Source organism: Meriones unguiculatus, chromosome 4 (assembly GCF_030254825.1).
Source record: "Meriones unguiculatus strain TT.TT164.6M chromosome 4, Bangor_MerUng_6.1, whole genome shotgun sequence".
Taxonomy (NCBI): Eukaryota; Metazoa; Chordata; class Mammalia; order Rodentia; family Muridae; genus Meriones; species Meriones unguiculatus.
The window spans coordinates 13489149-13508889 of NC_083352.1; the positions used below are offsets into that span (position 1 = coordinate 13489149).

The window sequence follows — 19741 nt, forward strand, 5'->3', positions numbered from 1 at the left end:
GGAAGAGGCAACACTGTGGAGATGAAGTAAGTGGGTTATAAAGTTGACGAAGACCCACTGGTTGGTTTGTAGAAAGGATATCTGGATGGTAGAGGCAGAAGGATCAGGAACTCAGTGCCATCCTTGGCTACATAGCAAGATGGTGATTCTGTCTTACAACCACCAAATGGAACCAAAAAAACAACCTTTGTCCCTCAATATTACTTAGATCCTGCCAAAGGGATCTGAACTCAAAGTGTTGCTCATATTTTCAGTTATGTTGACTATGAACCTACAGCTCTCATCTATTTCCAGAAAGGGTTTGTGTTCTCTAACAATACGAGACTAAAACTAATGTATCTAGAAAACATGCTTTTATTTTTTAAACATTTAAGTGTGCAGGTGTTTTGCCTGCACTTGTTTCTGTGCACCATGTGTATGCAGTGTATACCGAGGCCAGAAGAGCGTCATCTCCCTGGGACTGGAGTGACGGGGGTTCATGAGGGGCCAAGTAGATCCTTGGAATTGAACCCGGGTCCTCAGGAAGAACAGGCAGTGCCCTTACCCGCTGGGCCATCTCTCTAGCCCCAAATCTCTGCTGTGCCTTAAGTGCCAGGTGTGATGTGTAGGGGAGATTTCAGTCATTACCCAATCCCGACCCCTCATCTTTTCAGGTGTGTAGGCAGATATCAGAAGTACAACGACCCATGGTGTCAGGCATGGGATTCCTCTTCCCATGATGCTACACGGTGAGTCTGATATATAGGCCTGTTGTCTTATTCCACCATGGCTAAGATCAGATGAAAAAACTCGCCTCCTGTTTCATCCTGTCCCTGAAGCTATAGTCCCTCTGGAGAGACTCGGACTTGGGGGTAGATGTGAATTGGGGCTCTTCAGCAGGTTTCAGGCTCATCTTTGGCAATGAACGCTGCTGCAAATTCAGGTCCTTTGCAGGCCCCTTCCACTCCTCACACTCCCAACGGTCTGGGGCTCTTCCATGGAGGTCTGCATGGGGGCAGAAGTCCCTGCCTGAGACTCTGCCTAGAATGGGACTAATGTTGGCCATGGTAACAGGAAAGGGCTTAGTGACTGCCTGAGGCAATGCAGGCTGCACAGGCCCGCTCTCTCCCAATGTCCCTGGGTGGGATGTCCGCAGAGCCATGGGGCTGCCTTTTTCATAGGAGGATGTGGTCCTGTCCATGGTGGCGCTGAAGTACAGTGTGGTACTCTCCTGTCTTCCCTTCCCCTTTAGGGGCCCGTCTGTGCCTTTGTCCTGAGCTGCAAGGTCAGCCTTGGTCCCAGCCTTTGGGCTATCCTCCTGCGTAGCTGGTGGCTTCTGGGTTGTTGCATTGTCCTCAAGCTCACTGGCAAAGGAGACATAGCTCGAAGTTTCCAATGACTCCATCTCTGCCATTGGCGCACCTGCATACTCGGAGCCTTTCTCCAAGGTCAAAGGGTCATGGGGAGAGGATAGGAGGTCTCGCTGGGAAAACAGGGGCTTCCTCTGCAGATTACAGTGTTGACTCAACCCCAATACGGGGGGACAGGAGCAGCCAAGGCTGTCACTTCCAAGGGCTGCGTTGATCTTAGATATGCTTCCTGTCTTGAGAGCAAGTTTCACCAGCAGCCAGTGGTGGTGGCTGAAGAAAGAATACTCCCCGGATCTCTGGTCCCCCAGCCCCACCTCGGCAGGGCTCTGCTCTGGGCTGGAGGCCTTATCTAGACTTGTTAGCTCATAGCTTTCCTCTTGGCACCAGCTTGAGCTGTCCGGCCTCTCCTCAGCGGGAACCATGGCCCTGGGAGGAGGCTCTGACTCAGCTCTGTCATCCTCTGTGGGGCCACAGCAGTTCCTCATGAAGCTCTGCTGGATGTCTGCGGACTTAGGATGTAGCAGGCTATAATAAATAACCAGCGATGCACACCCTGCAAAAGAAAATAACAGCAAAAAGGAGAGCATGATGTTATGTTCCGGGACACCCTATATCCTGCCCTGAGTGACAGTCTCAGGGCTACTCTGAATGAAGCAATATAGTGTTGGCCTACAGTAAGGCTCTGAGACTTCAGAACTGACATTGTTAAGGGTGGATTTTAAATAGGTCCCAGCATCTACCAGCTGCAAATGTTTTTGAACCTAAGAGCTGTATAATGTGGCTTTCCTCCTGCTGAGCCCCAGGCTTCTTCCTGGCGGGCATCTTCCATCAACCACTCTAGCTATGTGCAAATGTGTGCACACATGTGAGCATGGTAGAAATCTCCCAGAATCCTTCAGAATCCCACCACCGGCACACTGTGGAAGGACGCCAAAGCCGTGGGAGGCAGGAGGTAAGAAAGAGGCCTTAAAAACAAGAGCCCGAAGCAGAGGTCAGCCATGCTCCTCAAAAGCCGCGTGAGGGCATTTCCACGAACAACAACAGCACTTCCTTTGTGCACAAACATCTTCATCACATTGTTGTCAGCTTCATTTATGTCGATCAGAAGTGTTGACTGCTGCAGTAATCTCTTTAGCAGTGCATTCCAGTAAGCCGCCCACGCTGTTTCCAGTTTCCTGTTGCACTAGAGAAAGTGCCTGTGTTAAGGGTGCTCGTTCTACACGCAGGAGGTGTGGACCAAGAGTGAGGAGGAGGCAGAAGGCACCCGGAGAAGGCAGTGTGACAGACCCTAGGAAGAGCCCAAAGGACACTGCCCTCAGGCCCTCAGTGTATCCGGGGATAAGGGCAGGGCACTGGTTTGTGGTAGGATTGGAAGTGGGGACAAGGACCAGCATTCCTATGCACTTCTGTCTCTGCACCGGACACAGGTCACATGCTGGTTTCTATGCAGTGCCCTGCATTCTCACCGACCCAAACGGTATCCCATCACTACTCATCTTTTGCAACAAGTCCCACCAAGGCCAGAGAAAGGCCGCAATGCTCCCCAACAGTACTCTATTCACGCAGGGTGCCCGTTAGGCAGAGGGATCTGCCCCAGTCAGAGGCGCTGAGCGCGCTGATTTTCTGTGGGACCCTGCCACCTGCTGGATTCTTGGCTGTAGCTCCAAGCTGGTGTGCAGTATATACTAAGTTTATCCACGAAAAGAAGGAAACGGGGAGCCTAGATTTGGGCAGGAACTGTCTCAAGTCTGTGTTCTTGGAATTATAATTCTTCTGTCGTTATTGTTTGTTTTGTTTTTCAAGACAGGGTTTCTCTGTGTAGGCTTGGCTGTTCTGGACTCACTTTGTAGACCAGGTTGGCCTTGAACTCAGAGATCCAGCTGCCTCTGCCTCCCAGAGTTCTGGGATTACAGGCGTGCACCACTGTGCCCAGGTGGAACTATAATTCTTTTAGAAAATATTATTTTGTGTGTACGTGTGTTTTGTCTGCATGTATATCGGTGTACCATGTCTGTCCAAAGCTCCAAAAAGACCATCAGATTCCCTGAACTGGAATTATGAGCCATCACGTGAGTGCTGGGAATCAAACCCAGGTCTTCTGGAAGAGCAGCCAGTGTTCTTAACCACTGAGCTATCTCTCCAGCCTCTATAACTTTTCCTTTCTTTTCTTTCTTTTTTTTAATTACTTGTTTTCTTTTTTATTTATTTTAATTTTTATTAATTACAGTTTATTTACTTTGTATCCCCCCCTGTACTTCTCTCCCTCTTCCCCTCCCAGTCTTCCCCCCTCTTCCCCACCTGTGAAATTACTTGTTTTTTTGAGACTAAGTCTTGACATAGAGCTTAGGCTGGCTTCAAACTTGTGTCAATCCTCCTGCCTCAGCTAAGTGTTAGGATTGTAGACATGAGCCCTCGTGTTCAGCTTAAATTGTTTATTTACCCAGGGCTTCTCGAATGCCAAACAGGAGGTTCCTTGGATTTTTGTTTTTGAAATAGGGTTTTTCTTCTTAGCCCGGGCTTGCCTCAGACTCACTACATAGGCCGTGATGGCTTGGAACTAACATCAGTGATCTTGCCTCAGGCTCCCAAGTACTGGATTTGTAGAAAAGAGCCTCCGTGTCTGGCAATAACGTTAATATGATGTGATTTTAAACATGTATTAAATATAACTTTCTATAATGCCTGGGTTTAGGGACTGACTCACAGTTTGGCTGTTTCCGTTTTTCATGTTGACACGTTCCTTCTACTGGGGGATTTCCCAGGGGGCCAAAGGAGAGTCAGAGATGTGTCCAGCTCCACCTTCTGGTGGGCACAGGAACAGCATGGCACAGCCCAACCCCTTCTGAGACGAAGGGACAGGAGCACGCCTACCTACTGTGCACAGTCCTGCTGTGAACTAAAAAACTCCAAATAGAGGGTTAAGTCTCTTAACTCTGAAGACTTCAATATCGTATCCCAAGGGAGCCCCTCTCCACTGTAAGATGACTGGGTCACGGGCATGTAGGCGGATCTGTAGGTGGCAGGGAAGCTCTTGCCTAGGTGAGATACGGGCCATCCTCAGCTTTTGATTGGCCGTCACCGGCACGCATGTGGCTTAGAAATCAGCATCTTACCACTCACTTTAAGGGCAGCATTTTGGACAGTTGTAGCTGCTCCTACCTTCGTTCGAGTCTCCCAGCAGTCCAGCCAGGTAGAGGAAGCTAAGCTCAGAGTCTCGGGCCACAGGTGACAGCCTCCTTCCCCACAGCCTGGACCCCATCCCCTGCTCACTGCTCCTAACCTGTCCCCCGTCTTCCTAGCTCGTTTAAAAAATACAAGTTGTAGCTGAGGAGATGGCTCGGTGGATTGAGCACTTGCTTCAGACATGGGAACGCTTGGTAACCTACAAATAAGCTGGGCAGGGATGGCGTCTGCCTGGCATCCCAGCATTTGGGAGGCAGAGACCGCTTGTGGGAGGTGGGGGCAGCTGGGGGGTGGGGCGTGCCCAGGGCAGGCTGGCTTGCCGGACCATTAGGAATTAGTGGGCTGTAGGTTTAGTGAGAGACCCCTTCTCAACAGGTGGAAAGTCCCACATGCACGGGCATGTAACACACACGCATCCCCACACGCGTGAACATGTGCTCGTAAGTGCATATATACCACACATGCATACATGTGAAAATATAAAATAAAATAAAATACAAATTGGGGAGGAGGTGAGCCTGAGAAGGCTGAGTAGGTCTTACCAATCAGAAATCCAGACAAGACACCCACCACAGTCCACAGGCTGCTCCATGGTGCCCCCTGCAGAAAGTCAGTGGCCAACAGTAAGAGTATGGAGTTCTCCAGCAGCATGACCTGTGGGGTCAAGAGAGAGTCACCACACCTGAGGCGCACAGCTCCATAGCCTACTGCCTGCAGCTCTTCCCTCCTGTCTTTGCTGGGGTTCACAAACCAAGGAGCCCCCTCCAGGCAGGAGCAAGGCCTCGGTGGGATTGTTTCTACAGGGGGAGGTTTTGCTGGCGTGGTTCACGAAAACATCCACAGAATCGCAGACAGAAAGGAAGTACTGTGGGAACAACACACCTTTGGCACAGGGGTTTCTATCCATCACATGCCAAGACAGAGGACAAATGGCAATGCAGGCTCTAACAGCTCAAGGCTATATGCCGGGATGGAACTTCCTGCCTGAGAAAGCTGCCAGCTGCCAGGAGATATGGCACCTCATTCTAGGTGAAGCATGATGACAGGTAACTCAGGCCCGCACCTCTCTTACAGTGGACACACCAGAAAGCCTGCAGCTGTGAATTTACCCTCTGTCCTTTCAGATACGAGTCTTCCACCCCACCCTCACAAAGGTCTCCTCAAAGACTAGCCAACATCTCTTTGCAATACAAACATGGGAAGAGGCCACTCTCTCGGCCTGTGACACCTTGTTCTCTACCCCGAGTGACCCCTGCCTCCTGCCTTTCATAAAGACACTAGTCATTTGTTCCCACACTTGACAGCTCTGGTTAAGACAGCAGACGGGAGAGCCACTGACTGCCTCCCTTATTTCTTACACAGTTCCATTTCTCTGACTCAACCCAAGCCCCATACACCCCTCACCTCTACTCTCTCCTTTTCCTTCTAGAATTTCTCATCACCTCTGCACAAATCAGTTCTGTTCTATCACTACAGACCGGATGTTGTATTTGCCTTTCAGGAATCTCCTCCTCGGTGCTCTGCAGTCCCTGTGCCACCTCTGTAGCTTTGCCTGAGGTGCCCTGATGCCTCTAAGGCTCTTCAGATAGGCATCTCTTACGTCTCTGTGGACAGATCCACTGTCCCCTTTGCAAAGCCTTCCCTAGCTACAGAGCCTCTGTCCTCACCTGGCCCTTGTGGTTCTCTGGGACTCTGATAACATATTCTTCTCTGCTGCACACTAGCCTTGAGATCACTGTAGGCTGTGCGCATGCTGAGATGAACATGCTGAGATGGGTGAAGCTTTGCTTTCCAGAGCTGTCCTGCCTCCGAAAAAGGAGAAGGTGAGTCCATGGGTGCAGCCTCCAAAGGTGGACTGGCAATGCTGCCCGATTCTATCTCCAAGACGAGAATTCTCAGGCCTCACTGGGGAAGGGCCTGGGCATCTCTGCTTTGGAAAAGTGCCCAAGTGCACCTGCCAAGGAAGTCTGTGGAGTTGGCTGCACCTGAAGCTCCTAGCAGCCAGCAGCAGCTAGATGTCACACTATTTTCAAAGCGTGTAATCACTGTTTACAGTTTCTCCTTAGGCTAGGCTATTCCTCTCTCTCTCTCTCTTTCTCTCTCTCTCTCTCTCTCTCTCTCTCTCTCTCTCTCTCTCTCTCTCTCTCTCTCCGTGTGTGTGTGTATGTGTGTGTGGTGCTTGCATAGCACATATACCCAGTGTGTAGGCATGTGGAAGGTAGAGAAGATCTGGTGCTTTCTGCTGTCACTCTCCCTTACTGCCTGAGACAGGGTCTCTCATAAAACTGGAAGCTGGACATTCTGGCAAGGCTGGCTAGTAAGGTCTTAGGATCTGTCTGTGTCCGCCCCCCGTGCTAGGGTCCAATGCATTTGATTGATGGGAATTTGACATCAGGTCTTCACACATGCATAGTAAGTACTGTTATGGACTCAGCTGATTCCCCAGGCCCCCTCCAATCCCTTCTTGAACAGATATACAGGCACATCTGTGCGTGGGCGTACCTTCCCACCTAATATGCTATAGGCAACACAAAAGAAAACCACCGTGGCCACTTGCCAGGTAGAAGCTGGCCATCCTGCTTCGGGAAGGGCTGTCCCAGAAATTGATGTAGCAGAGGATATACACGGCCCCCACCAGCAGGTTGAACAGCCTCCAGTGGCAGGTGCTCTCCACAATGTCACTCTGCTGGGCCACGAGCCAGAAGGTCATCACCAGCCAGTGGGCGCCTGGAGAGAGTAAGCGTGGAAGTTCAGCCTTCAGTGAGGAGGCAGAAAAGGGGAGGGCACTGAAACTTACCAACCCAGAGGAGAGCCCCAAACCAGAAGAGAACTGAGGGGCCCGGACAAGCTACTCATTCTTTGTGTGTTTTATCTCTCTGAGCCTCACAGGGGCCCTTTGGCCTAGTTTGGAGCTGAGAAGACATACTGGCTTCAGCGACACCTATCAGGCCCTACATAGGCACACCCTTCTGCTCCCAGAAAGCATTTAAAGAGGCATTTATAAAAACAACAACAAAAAACAAAACTCTATGCTTTTTACACTGTTGCGCTACAAAACCCAGCCCTCCGGACCCAAAGAGAACTCCCTGTACACGAGCTACAAATTTTATACTTATATTTAAGATGAATAGCCTCATTCTGGAGCACAAGCTGAATTTTAAAATGATGAATAAAATGCAGTTAATTTCTCTGTAAGGACACAGCTTTTTCCCCCCTCCTCCAAAAAAAAAATGTTCTTTTCTGCCAATAACTGTATTAAATGTTTGCTCTTGGTACATGGGCCAGCTATTTCTCAATGTTCTCCCTTCTCTTAAAACAAGAGTACACTGTTCCTTCTTGCAGAGTGTATTCACTGATGACCAGAGGACACGGCTGTCCTTGGCAAGGACACACAGGCCCCATTCAGGAGTCTGAAGGGCCAGACTCTTGGTCATCACATTCGTATCTGTGCTGCTGGCTGTGGGAAGGCTGGGGTCCGGTGGAGCCTTCCTGTGTGAAACAAAGACAGTGTCGAACAACCAAAGGAAATGAGGTGCTCATGGAGGCCCTCAGCAGCATCACATATACTGCACGGTTTTGTGCAGGACCAGTTGGAACCCAGGTCTCCCTCCTGTAAGGTTGGCATAGTGAGATCCACACCCACTTCTGTATGAGCAACAATTTTGTATTAGAAAAAGTGGGATCGGCAACAGTCTTCTGCGGCAGTGTATCCAAAGATCCGGCATTCACCCCCCCCCACCTTGCCTTGGATGCACACTCTTGGGTACTAGGGAGGGTTTGGCCCTCTGTGTTCACGGGTCAGGGCTGCCAAGAACCGTTCAACCGGCAGAGCATGGCAGAAGCCATGCTGTGGGTATTCTAGGCTTAAGAGGACTGGACAGATCTACTTTCTCTTTCTTGGAACTGTCAGTACCCAGGGGGATTCCAGGTTACTGCGATGAAGGGAGACGCCACATCTGTGCAGCCAGCCTCCTGAGGTCTCCTGGGAACACAGAGACCCGCTTTTCTACTGTCTCTGGAATAGTCTCTGCCAAACCCAGTCAGCCACGGATCTGGGAGCAGGGATCCTGATCCGTTCCTGTTAAGGCTTTAGAAAGAGAACAGAAGCCCTGCTTACCTCCAACCACCAAAACCCAGACACGGTAAACTCTGCAGAACAGAACCAGGCTCAACACACGAGCTCCCAGCACACCCATCCTCCAGAGCTGCTGGCACAAGAGAGCAGCCCATAGCACGGTACGGTGGCCTGGCTTCATGATGCCCAGGAAACGGTTGTATGACACAAGGGCCCAGGACAGTGAAGACCAGGAGAGCAGGGCGCTGATTCCTGGGGATTGAACAGACAGAGCTCTCTACAGGCTCCAAAGCATACACACAGATGCACCCACTATCCTTTTCTGGGAGCAGCCACCTTCTTATAAAAAACTAGCCAATGATGATGTACTACTGACCAAACCCCTTGGTGATGGGTAACTTGGTGTTACCACATTTTCAAACACACATTTTCACAGAAATAAGAGGAGGCCAAAAATGTCTCCACTGCCCAGTGACTTAGATGCTTTTCCTCTGGATGTCCTTTAAAAATGTCCCAGCCCCTGAGCTTCTAAGGCTTCTTGTCTAAACTATGATTAAAAGTATATGGGTCCCACAGGGCCCTAGACCCAGTGTATTACAAATATTTTCCCCCACACAAAGAGGTTTAATGAAAGAATGGAGGAATATGCAGCCACATATAAACATAATAGTTTTAAGTTTGGATACTTAAATAGATGGAAAAAGAGCCAGGCATGGTGGTGCACACCTTTGAACCCAGGAGGCAGAGATCTCTTTGAGTTCAAGGTCATCCTGGTTTACAGATTGCGTTCTAGGACAGCCAGGGCTCTGTTACACAGAGAAACCCTGCCTCAAAAAAACAAAACCAACCAACCAATAAAATAGAGGGAAGAGGAGAGGAAGAAGAAGAGGAGGAGGGGGAAGCAGGAAAGCAGGAAGAAAAGGAAGAGGAGGAGCAGCAGCAGCAGGAGAAGGGAGTAATGAGGCGTCAGGACTAGAATGGAGCTGGGAACACAGCTGCAGAAGACTGTTCCTGTGGGGCCTTCAGGTGTCAGCCCTCCTGTAACAGGAGCAGACCCAGGAGAGATAGGCATGTGGATGCCCTGAGAAGCACTTTCCCAGGCCGTGTTCAAGGTTATCTCCGCTCTGCACACTTTTGTCTTCTGGATTGACTCTAGATGCTTAACCAGGTCCCTGTGAACTCAGGACCCTAGCAAAAGCCAGTTGTAACCAGCATTTGGGTTACTGACAATGGGGTTTCCCTAACTCTCCCAAACAGCAGAAATCTTCGCAGGGACTCCAAGTCCTTACAAAGCCAGGCACGTGTTCCTGCTATGTCAGAAGCAGCTGCTCTGAGTCCCAGTGAAAGGCACCCACCTGGCACAATGGCTGTGAAGTCAGAGGCTAGGAACACATACACCTGAAGCAGCAGGTGGGGCGCTGTCTGCAGCAGAGCCTCCAGGAGCCGGAGGGCTGACAGGTCAGCCTCCTGCAGGTGCAGCTGTCCCCAGCAGGGAGCCTCCCGTCCCTTCCGCAGAGCGGCTGCCAAAGAGTCCCAGTGCCTACAGAAAGCAAAGACATCATGACGTGGACCATGAGGCCACCCGTGCAGGCTTCAGCACCAACCAACATGGAGATATGAGGCATTCTCAAGTGTCTTCTACCCCTACTGATGGCTTACGAGGCCACCAGTTAGGCTGTTGCTAAGCTCTTAGCCCGAGCTGGCATTTCGGTTCAAACTTCATGTGCTCAGCAGGCTACTGTCCCTAAGGTTGGAAGGGAAAGGGGTGGGTAGGCTGAAGTTATTGCAGGGCTAAGGAACCAAGGCTGGGTCTGGTCAGGCTTGCAGGGAATCTTGACCAATGCCCTCTCCCCAGATCTTCCAGTGAGGGGAATGAACCCTTTCAATAGAGATCAGCTGCAAGGCACTGTGGGTCATCATCTCCTTAGAGTACAGATGACGGGGTCCTCATCTTCCTTCATGGAGTGTAGAACTCTTTGTGCCCTCAGACCAGAACACTCTAAGAGCCAGCAGCTGGGGAAGATGGGTCCCAGCTGATGGGATAAGATGGAGAAGCGAGGGGCTGATATGATCCTACTGAATAACCTCAGAGTTCTCAATTTCAGCTCATGGAAGTTGGCTTTTTCTCTGGGACATTGAAACTGGGAGAGGTGTGTATGCTGTGTTTGAGATATGAGATGAATGTATACATATCTACTGTGTATGAATGTGTACATGTATGTGGACACACATATGTGCAAACACACATGAGCATGTAGATGCATGTTCACACATATACATGCACACATACAGTGCATTCACATGCACTTATGTCTCCACATGTATCACACACATACATGTACCTGTATGTATATGTGTGTGTGTATGCACATAAGGCATGGACATATGGAAGAAAGCTAATACAGTATTCAAGCAATAATTACTGGAGCTTTGGTAAGGTAGCAGTGTTGGGAGTATGCAGAGCAGGACTTGGCAGAGCAGGGTGGAGAAGGCCTTATAGGTGACTCTGAGATTCCAGACTTCAACCCTCGGATGCTAACATGTAACAGAAAGAAGCCTGGAGCAGCTGCCTGATTGACAGTGGAGAACACAAACTTTGTTTTCATAAGTGAGGAATGTGGGAATGAGGGGAGCCTTCCCTCTCACCTGGGAAGGATCAGGGTCTTCTGGTTGTAAATTAGGACTCCTGGACAAAGGCAGCTGGCATGGCCAAAGTGGCTAGGAAGTGGCTAGAGGAGGTGGTGTGTAGATATTGGGGGCCCGAGGCAGAACCTTAGCCACTAGTCACCCTGAAGAAAGAGAAGTCACCAAAAAGTGTTTGATGGGAAGGGCAGCGAGTTTGAGCAAGTGCAGAGTGTTCTCAAAGTCAAGTGTAGATAAGAGGCTGCTGGGTTGTAAGAGGAACAGCTAGAAAGCAGGGACCAGGGGCCTGCAGGACTGGGCTGAGTGGTGCCACAGGATCACACCAGCTTAGGCACGACTAGGTGACCTTCCTAATGTCAACAAGAATCAAAACTTAGAAAGAAGCTAGAGGGAGCCTGTACCTGTGTCCCCACAAACACACAACAGGCATTTTGTTCTCATACTCTCATCTTGTGATAGTTGACCAGGAAGCGGCCACCCTCCTCACAGCCCAAACAACCACACCAGCTGTCCATGGGGTCACTGTGGGGGTAGTGTCCCAACAGCCTCCCTGGGTCTATGCTGGGCAGCAAGGAGGCAGTGGCCCTGCCTGCTATGTGGACAACAGTGCCCAGTGCTTCCATCTGGGAGCTGAACCTCCTTGCTCTGCCCAAGTTCAGAAATAGCCCCTCCTGGCCTAGAGCCAGGCACACCTTGATGGTCACCTAGGAAGGTCAGTAAAGCAGCTTGCTAAGATTCCAAAGGCGACAAACTGGACTGACCTTTGGCCATCATTCACTTGTCCAGGCCCAAGGTTGGGGGCTGTCTTTGAAACAACTTCATTTCTGGAGCTGAGGGCCCAGGAAAGCCGTTTAGGACAAACAAGTTTCTCTTTTCATCATCTGACTCCTTGAGGGAACTGAGCTCTTTTGGGTCTTTGAGGACATCATTCCTGACACAAACTTACTGTCGAGAGACCACATGCGCTAAAAGAATATGCCATAGTTTTCCTTTCCATCCGCGATCATCTCTGCAAGGGATGATGTGCTTTCCTCTCCCTGCTTGCACTCCAGTCCCCACCAAGGACTTTTTGGTTCACCTCCCCTATTTTGGTGCCAGGGACTAAACCCCAGGCCTTGTGCTTTCTGGGTCAGTGTTCCATCACTGAGCCACACCCTCAACTCCTTTCACCTGAAGTGTTACTGGGCTTTTGACTACAGAAGGAATAAGAAAGACGAAAGGTGTTCTTTAGAGACAAGAGTCCCAGTTGTGGAAAGCACACAGGCACATGGACATGCATGCTCACACATACACACAATAAATGCTTAAATCAAGGAAGAAAAACGCATCAGATGTCTATCTTGCATATATGTGGAGGAGGCCAAGGTGGCTAGTGAGGACTTCCTGGAGCTCCAGGTCTGCAGCAGTGCTGATGGCCCAGAGAACACTGTGGATGTGAAGCCGAGCTGGGAGTAGGGAGTGTGAGAGACCAGCGGGTGGGGACCGTGGCATTGGAATGGGGTCCAGGCGTGGGAATAATGAAACAGCAGTGTGGCCTTGCAAGGCTGGGCAGGGAAATGGAGGAATTCAGGCTGAGACCGGTAGGCAGCTGCTGGGGACCCGCTCTTCCGGGGCGTTGGAATGAGATGGGATTCATAGGAGCTTGTTCATGGGGTCTTTCCCCCCAGACCTCCCTTCTGGAAGCAGTGCCTCAGGCCTCCACCTCCTTCCGCTGTCCTGGGTTTCTGGCTGCTTGTGCCAACTGTTCCTGGTGCTGTCTCTCTAAGGCCTGATCCGCTCCTTCGCTCCTGGCCCTTCCTCATGGTACTGCTGTGTTCGGCTGTTCCCGAGTTAGTCTCAGACACGCACTTGATTATGTGTGTCTGCGGTACACAGGGAATGCAATAGACTCCACGTGAGCAGCCCTGCTGACGGCCCAAGAGTCCTAGCCGCATTCAAAACTACCCACGTCAGGAACTGAAGCCTAGGGGTGCAATTACCTTCCCTGACAGGTCTCTGGAAGTACGTTTTTCAGCGCTTAACAGCAAATGTCAGACAGTTCCTCCACAGCTAGAAGAGTCTATCCTGGGCTCACAGCTTGGGGAATTCTTGAGTGTTTCTTTCTTTTGCCCATGTTAACATAGAGCTGAGACAGTCAATAGTGCAAGGCAGGAATACAGCTGTGCTTCATCAGCAATCTATCTGTCTATCCATTTATTTAGTGTGTGTACACCTGTGTGGGCGCATGTGCGCAATGGCATGCCTATGGCACTCAGAGGACAACTTTTGGGAGCTGGCTCTCTCTTTCCACCACGTGGGTCCCAAGGATTGAACCCAGGTGGTCAGGCTTGGCGGCCAATGCCTTTACCTGTGTTTAAATGTGTGCCCCTATCTGTGTCAAGCTGGTCTTACATGCCCTTAAAGTCTGTCTCGGCTTTCTCCTCACTAAAGAAAAGCTGCTCCGCAACACCAGAGGCAAACTGAGTAGAAGATTCTTTATGTAGTCTCCCATCCTCTCCCGCTGGGTCTCTAAACAGAGAAGCCAGGCTTTCTAAGAAGGTAGAAGACATGCAAGTTCACACACCATTAGACTGGAAACAGAATGTTCAGGTAGGAAAAAGTAGCTGCCGTTGTGTAAAATGAGTTTTAACTAACATCAGGTTCTCTTGAGCAGTAGACTTAGCCTTATAGTTCCTGTTGTTTGGAATTAAAACCAGAATCCATTTATGTCTTCAGCCCTTGCATTTTTTATAAGTGGCTTTACCTCAAGGGGTTTGCGTTTATTGATTTTTCTGTTGTTAGTCCATTCGTCTGCATTTCATTACGGAGCCAGCTAATGGCCTTCATTTTATCAAATTCCAGGTTGTGCAAACACAACACTTTTGGCTCCCCCTACAGGTGGTTTTGACAAACTGCAATGAAAATAGAACAGAATAAAACCTGATCTGCTGGCTTATCTCCTGGTTTTGTGAGAGCCAGTTTGGGAGCAAGGAAGAGATTCATCACTTTCCAGTTTCAGTGCTTTCTCCTGAGGAGGTGGACTGTAGCTGGGCTCCCCTGCGAACTCTGACACACTCTGGAGGGGCATCCACTATGCTTCTTCTGGCTGCCGGAAAGAGGGCCGAATCTGTGGTCCAGTTCTAAAAACTGCATATTCTGCCGTTATCTCTGGACGTATTACTTTACCTCTTCCTGGAAATCAATATTTATTTTTCCTCAATTCTCTCTTCTTTTAAAATTATGCATTCATTTTCTTATTTTTTCAAAAATTTATTTATTTTTATTTTATGTGCATTGGTGTTTAGCCTATGTATGTCTGTGTGAAGGTGTCAGCTTTTGGAGTTACAGACAGTTGTGAGCTGCCATGTGGGTACTGGGAATTGAACCTGGGTCCTTTGGAAGAGCACTCAGTACTCTTAACCACTGAGCCATCTCTCCATCCCTTATACATTAATTTTAAAATTCAGATTTATTTTTTTATTTTTGTATGTACGGGCACGCATATGTGTGTGTGTGGCTGTGGAGGCTAAAAGGGAGCATCAGATCCCCGGTCATAGGCCGCCTTATATGGTTCTGGGAACTTATATGGGTTCTGGGAACTTAAGAGTAGCCTATGCCCCTGAGCCATCCCTTCAGCTCCCTTATTTATTTGTTTGTTTTGCATTCATTAATTATTAATTTTGAGGCATGTATGTCTGACCACGTAGCCCTGAGTGGCTCGGAACTCACTGTGTAGCCCGGAGGGCCTCACTTCTACCCGGCTTTCCATCCTGAGGGCTGGGGTTAAAGCCTATGTGACCATTAACGACTATGTGGGATTAACGACTATGTCGCTGTACACATGACTTTTTAGTCACCTGAGTGTTTTTTCTAAGTTAGCTCTACATGGCTTTTTGTTTCTTCCACTTTTTGATTTTTCACTTGTCTTTTCACTTGTCCATCTTAATTTTTAAGTGTGTAGCAGAAACCATGCCATCACTGTCAAATACCATAAATCTGGACCAGAGTTCTGCCTCTGGCATCACTTCTCTGAAGGTTTATAAGGGTCGCTTGGGTCTCTCCAGAGCCCCAGAAGGCAGATTGACCTGAGAGCAGTGAAGGGTGGTTCTTTCTAAAGGCTACTCTGAATTCTGATGTTGAGCTATCAAATGCTTCTTTGTGTTGAAGCTACTTCCCTAGTTTGACGAGCCATTATCTTGGAGGTCTCACCCTGGAGAGTTAACTGCCCAGCTCTTGGCGAGCCTTCTGGCCTTATTACAAGGCAGATGAGGGCGTAGGTAGCAGGCCGAGAAGTCTGTAACCCCAAGTTCTATGAGATATCCTTCCTCCCCCTGGTAGTGACAGCCTGTTTCAGGAGTGGCGCTCAGGCAGGAAGGCCCAGCCGGGTCAAACTGTCCCGGCATGTGTGTGTTCCTGATGCCTGCTGGAGGAGAACATGAAGAACAGGCTGTCACTCCATGTCTCTCCAGAAGCACCTTCTACTCCGATCCAAGTCCAACCTGGATGGAGACGGAAGACAACCTCCGAGGACAGAGAGAAGCTCCTGCCAGTGGCCCCTTGGATGCCCTTCGAACCTTGGTCATCTGTGATTTAATAAGCACGTGAGCCTCAGGGTTCACCTTGTTTCTTCCCTCCTCATAAGAATCCCCTCAACTCCATGGAGTTACAGGACAGCTGGGAGCGGAACAGTGCTGGGTTTGCAAATACACGGCTTCCCATCTCCAGGTGGAAACAACACTTCACCTCTGGAGAGACCTGTGGGCCCAGGGAAGCCACCTGCCGCAGACCTACACCTGGCAACCCTTTTATACAAAACAAACAAACAAACAAACAAACAAACACCCTGGCCCTGGCTCCCGGCCACTGCTTCCTGCCACAGAAGAGCAAAGCAGATGCCATCATGTGGGCTTTACTGTCTAGCTTGTGGTTAATTAAGTCTATGCCGCTAAAGCATCAGATGGAACAGTTTAAGCAAACGGATCTATGTGGCTCCAGAGGTTAGAGTAAGGGGTGGAGACAGCACTGATGTAGAATCCAACTAAAGACAAAGAAAAACATTTTTCCAAAAGTCACTGGTGCAGTGAGAAGGAGTCCCCCGATATTAGAGCTGTCAATGCCGCACAGGGGCACGGCCCCGAACGTGCATGGCTTTAAGGTCAGAGTGTGTACGGACAGGGCAGTTCCCCCACAGAATCAGATGGGAGGGGGGCGGCTTGCTCTTACCGCTTCCAGACGCCAAGCTGCAGAAGATGTAGCACCGCCAGCCACCATTGGCCCTGATGCCCGTCTGCGCGGAACCACAGATAGCTCAGGGCCTGGACCAAGAAGCCCGGCACGAGGACAGAAAGGGCTAGCCAACCCCAGAGGAGACAGCCTGTGGCAAAGTGGTAAACAATGGTGCAGAGGCCTGTGGTAAGAGACAAGAGGAAGGTCGTTGAAGGGGCGGAGTCAGGCAGCTGTTTTGTTAACACTTGTTTTCTGTACGTTACAGTATTCTTCCAAGAACACACCAGGGACATGCATGCTAGCCATCCAACCCAGAGCTTCCATCCAAGATCCATGCACCCTAGGTGATGGCACTTCTCCGTCTTAGCCTGTCCAGGGTTAGGGGCCAAGTGACATGAGCCCTCCCTATAGCCCAAATCTCACAGCAGCTACCCGCAGAAACCAAGAATCTGTCCAGCCCAGTCAGCCTGTCTTGTCTGAGGAAGCCACAGCAGAAGGTTCTGGCTCCTGATCAACTGAGTATTCCCATATGGCCTCACATGGCATGCCCTACCTCTCGGCCCTAGGAACTGTGAGCTTTGCTAAACCTGCCCTGGCTCCTTGTCCACTAGATCATTTAACAACAAACAAACAAACGTACCTAGGTCCCAACCAACACAGCATCCTTACCATTAGCAAGGAACCAGGAGGGCCTGCTCGCAATAAGACAGGCATAAAGTGGTAGTATGTGTGTGTGGGCTGTCTGTGGGGTTATACAGGACATGTGCCAAGTACCTGATGCCTAGTACATGCTCAAACAGGCGAACCTTCCCCTAGGGGAGGCCCAGTGATGGGGTCCAACAACATGAGGTGATCTCATGCTCACCACACTCTTGCAGCCAACCAGGGCTGCATGAGCGATGCTGTGTGACACTGGCTTTGTCCTTTCATCGCACCTCCCTGGTGCTAGGGATTGAATTTTGGGGAAGAGGGGACTATGCCTATACTAGGTAAGGCCTCTACCCCTGAGCCATCCCTCAGTCCATTTTCTTCCCTTTTTATTTCGAGGGAATAGTCTGCTGAGTTGCTCAGGCCGGCTTTAACTTCTTTCAGTAGCCTAGCTGGATCTGTAACTCATGTTCACATACCCCACCCTCTCCAGTGGCTTGGATTATATAGGCCTATGCCATCGGGGCCAGGCTCTGACTATATAACCTTGGATTTCAGCAAGAAGCTGTGTTGGCACTACTGATAACTGCCTGGAGGGCACTCGGCGATCCGTTCACACCACTATTGCCACTATTACCAAGGCATGTGGATCTGTAGGCACAAACCCCTCTGCACTGAGTCACAGCTGGGAACCTGGCAGCTCTGGGCAGCGGGATGGCGGCTATTCTTTCCTCGGTTGCAGGTTCTGTCCAGTGCTTCCCGCTAAACGTTCAAACCTGCCCTCTTAGAAAGCTAGGGGCCTAGGGAACCCTGGGTAGCCGCGTGCATCCTGGCTGCTCCAGGGTCCAGCCTAGAGCCCTTTGGAATTCTGAGCGGGCCTCGGGGGAGGGAATCTGGAGGGGCTACACTACGTTGCAAATATAGAGGTAAATTTCAGGGATACCGGGTCCAAGGCGGAACGTGGAACCTTGGAGAGGAAGGATGGTGGTCTCCCCACGGACAAGACCTTGTAGGAGAGCAGCGGAAGTGGGCGGAAGCACCCTAAGCCAGCACCGAAAGGGTTACAAGTTCAAACGCGAAAGGCGCGAAAAGTATAGCCATCTTGCTTCACCTTTGCTGGCTGCACATGGGATCTGTGCCCCGAGCAGCCAGCGTTCTGCTGTGTCCCAAACACCAAAGGGGAATCAGTGCCCTCTGGGAGCCCGCCCCCTACCTCTCCCAGCCCTCGGCTTGCGTGCGGCTACCCCAACCAGGAGCCCCACGTCCAGGGAGCCTCACCAAGCGCTGGCGCCCCACACAGCCTCCTCAAGCAGCTCTTTGCAGAGTGCGGGCTGGAGCGGGCAGGCATTCAGGACCCAGGGTTTGGGGAGTGGGGTTGTATCTGTACCATGCATGGAGGGGTGTCTGCGTGGGTGGAGGGAAGCATGCACCAGTGATGGGGATCGCAGAGGAGTGCTCTGCAGGCTAGGACCGGGGTTCTACTGTGCGTGCGCGGGTGCAGTCTTTGCCTCCTGCCCGGGGCAGCGGTGGCAGAAGTGCCCCGCACACTGGGGTGGAGTGGGGGTGTCGGAGGGGTGAGCACTCGCGGGCTGCGCCGCACTCACGCGCGCTTTGCTCGGCCGCCTGCAGCAGGGCAGAGAGCCCCAGGAGCCCCGCGTGCATCTTCTGTGCTGCTGCCGCCTGCGCCCGCCCCTTCCCCTGCCCGCCGCCAGGTCCAGGGGAGGCTTCCGGCCTGGAGCCCCAAGGCAAGAGGCTTTTCTTAGGAGCCTGGCGCCGAGTTGCTGGTTGGGTGGGGGTGAGGGCGGGGACAGAGACGGGGGTCGGGGGTTGAGGGGTGGTGGAGCGCACAGGTTCTTAAGGGGCAGTCTCGCTGGAGCTGTCCCTTCGTCTGGGCCGGATTTTCATGCTGCCCCAGCATCCTAACGGCTGGAAGGCACAGCGGATTTGTTGTGAGGTGCCATGGGTTAGGCGCTGGGTGATTGCAGTGCTCACAGTCAGAGGGGTTTGCTCAAAGCTAAGTCCAGTGAGCCATGAGTCAGGTTGGCGTGTGTGCGCGCGCGCTCCCGTGTGCGTGTCACGGGGGGTGGGGTGGGGGTGGGATTTGAATAGTTGATTGGGTCTTTTGAAATCTTTCAGTTATATGGCCAGAAAAGGGAAAGGGAGGGCTCACCAGGTGGCATCTGCAACTTCAACAACTTCTGCTCTGCTTACAGACTCTTCTTCAAGGGACCCACGGCGGTTAGTTCAGATCCTCCGAAGCCGGAAGTAAACCTGCCCAGGGAGAGTCTTTCTGGGAGATGGGAAAACATCGGCCTGGCATTTGTCACAAGGCAGCGGTAACGCAGGATCGTGCCCGTGGATGTGGGGACAAAGATTGTTCTGAATCCCTGATGCCCAACGGAAAAACCATCCAGAGAAGAGGGGCGTGTAGGAAATTATTAAGTAGAGATCAGGCCTATAGCCATTCTGCCCAATAGGACCTAGCAGAATAAGGACTGGGAGCAAACAGTGCTCATGATTGGTGAGGGATGGGAACATTCCAATACAGTTCTCAACATTTCTAGCTTTCAAACGACCCTCCACCCGCCCCCGTTCCTAGGCGTATGGTTTGAGAAATAGCTGCCTATCCCGTATTTCA

The 19741-nt window shown here is 50.9% G+C and overlaps 1 protein-coding gene across 1 annotated transcript; it reads right to left on the reverse strand.

Annotated features, from left to right (window-relative positions):
• Positions 1-298: 298 nt before the first annotated feature.
• Positions 299-18842, reverse strand: Xkr5 (XK related 5). Its single transcript, XM_021654748.2, has 7 exons — positions 18708-18842; positions 16453-16636; positions 9963-10147; positions 8650-8859; positions 7090-7259; positions 5075-5186; positions 299-1902 (listed from the first exon to the last, which is right to left on the reverse strand). The coding sequence occupies exons 1-7, from the start codon at positions 18763-18765 to the stop codon at positions 776-778; spliced, it is 2046 nt and encodes a 681-aa protein (XP_021510423.1). The 5' UTR covers positions 18766-18842; the 3' UTR covers positions 299-775.
• Positions 18843-19741: the final 899 nt, after the last annotated feature.

Bases quoted from the DNA above. Each gene is read 5' to 3' on its own strand.
- Xkr5 (XM_021654748.2), bottom strand. From the start codon at position 18,765: ATGCACGCGGGGCTCCTGGGGCTCTCTGCCCTGCTGCAGGCGGCCGAG. The intron at 7,260-8,649 runs GTAAGCAGGGCT...TACTCTCTCCAG, and splicing joins CTGGGTTTTGGTGGTTGGAG to GCGCCCACTGGCTGGTGATG. The intron at 1,903-5,074 runs GTAAGACCTACT...TTTCTTTTGCAG, and splicing joins CTTGTCTGGATTTCTGATTG to GGTGTGCATCGCTGGTTATT.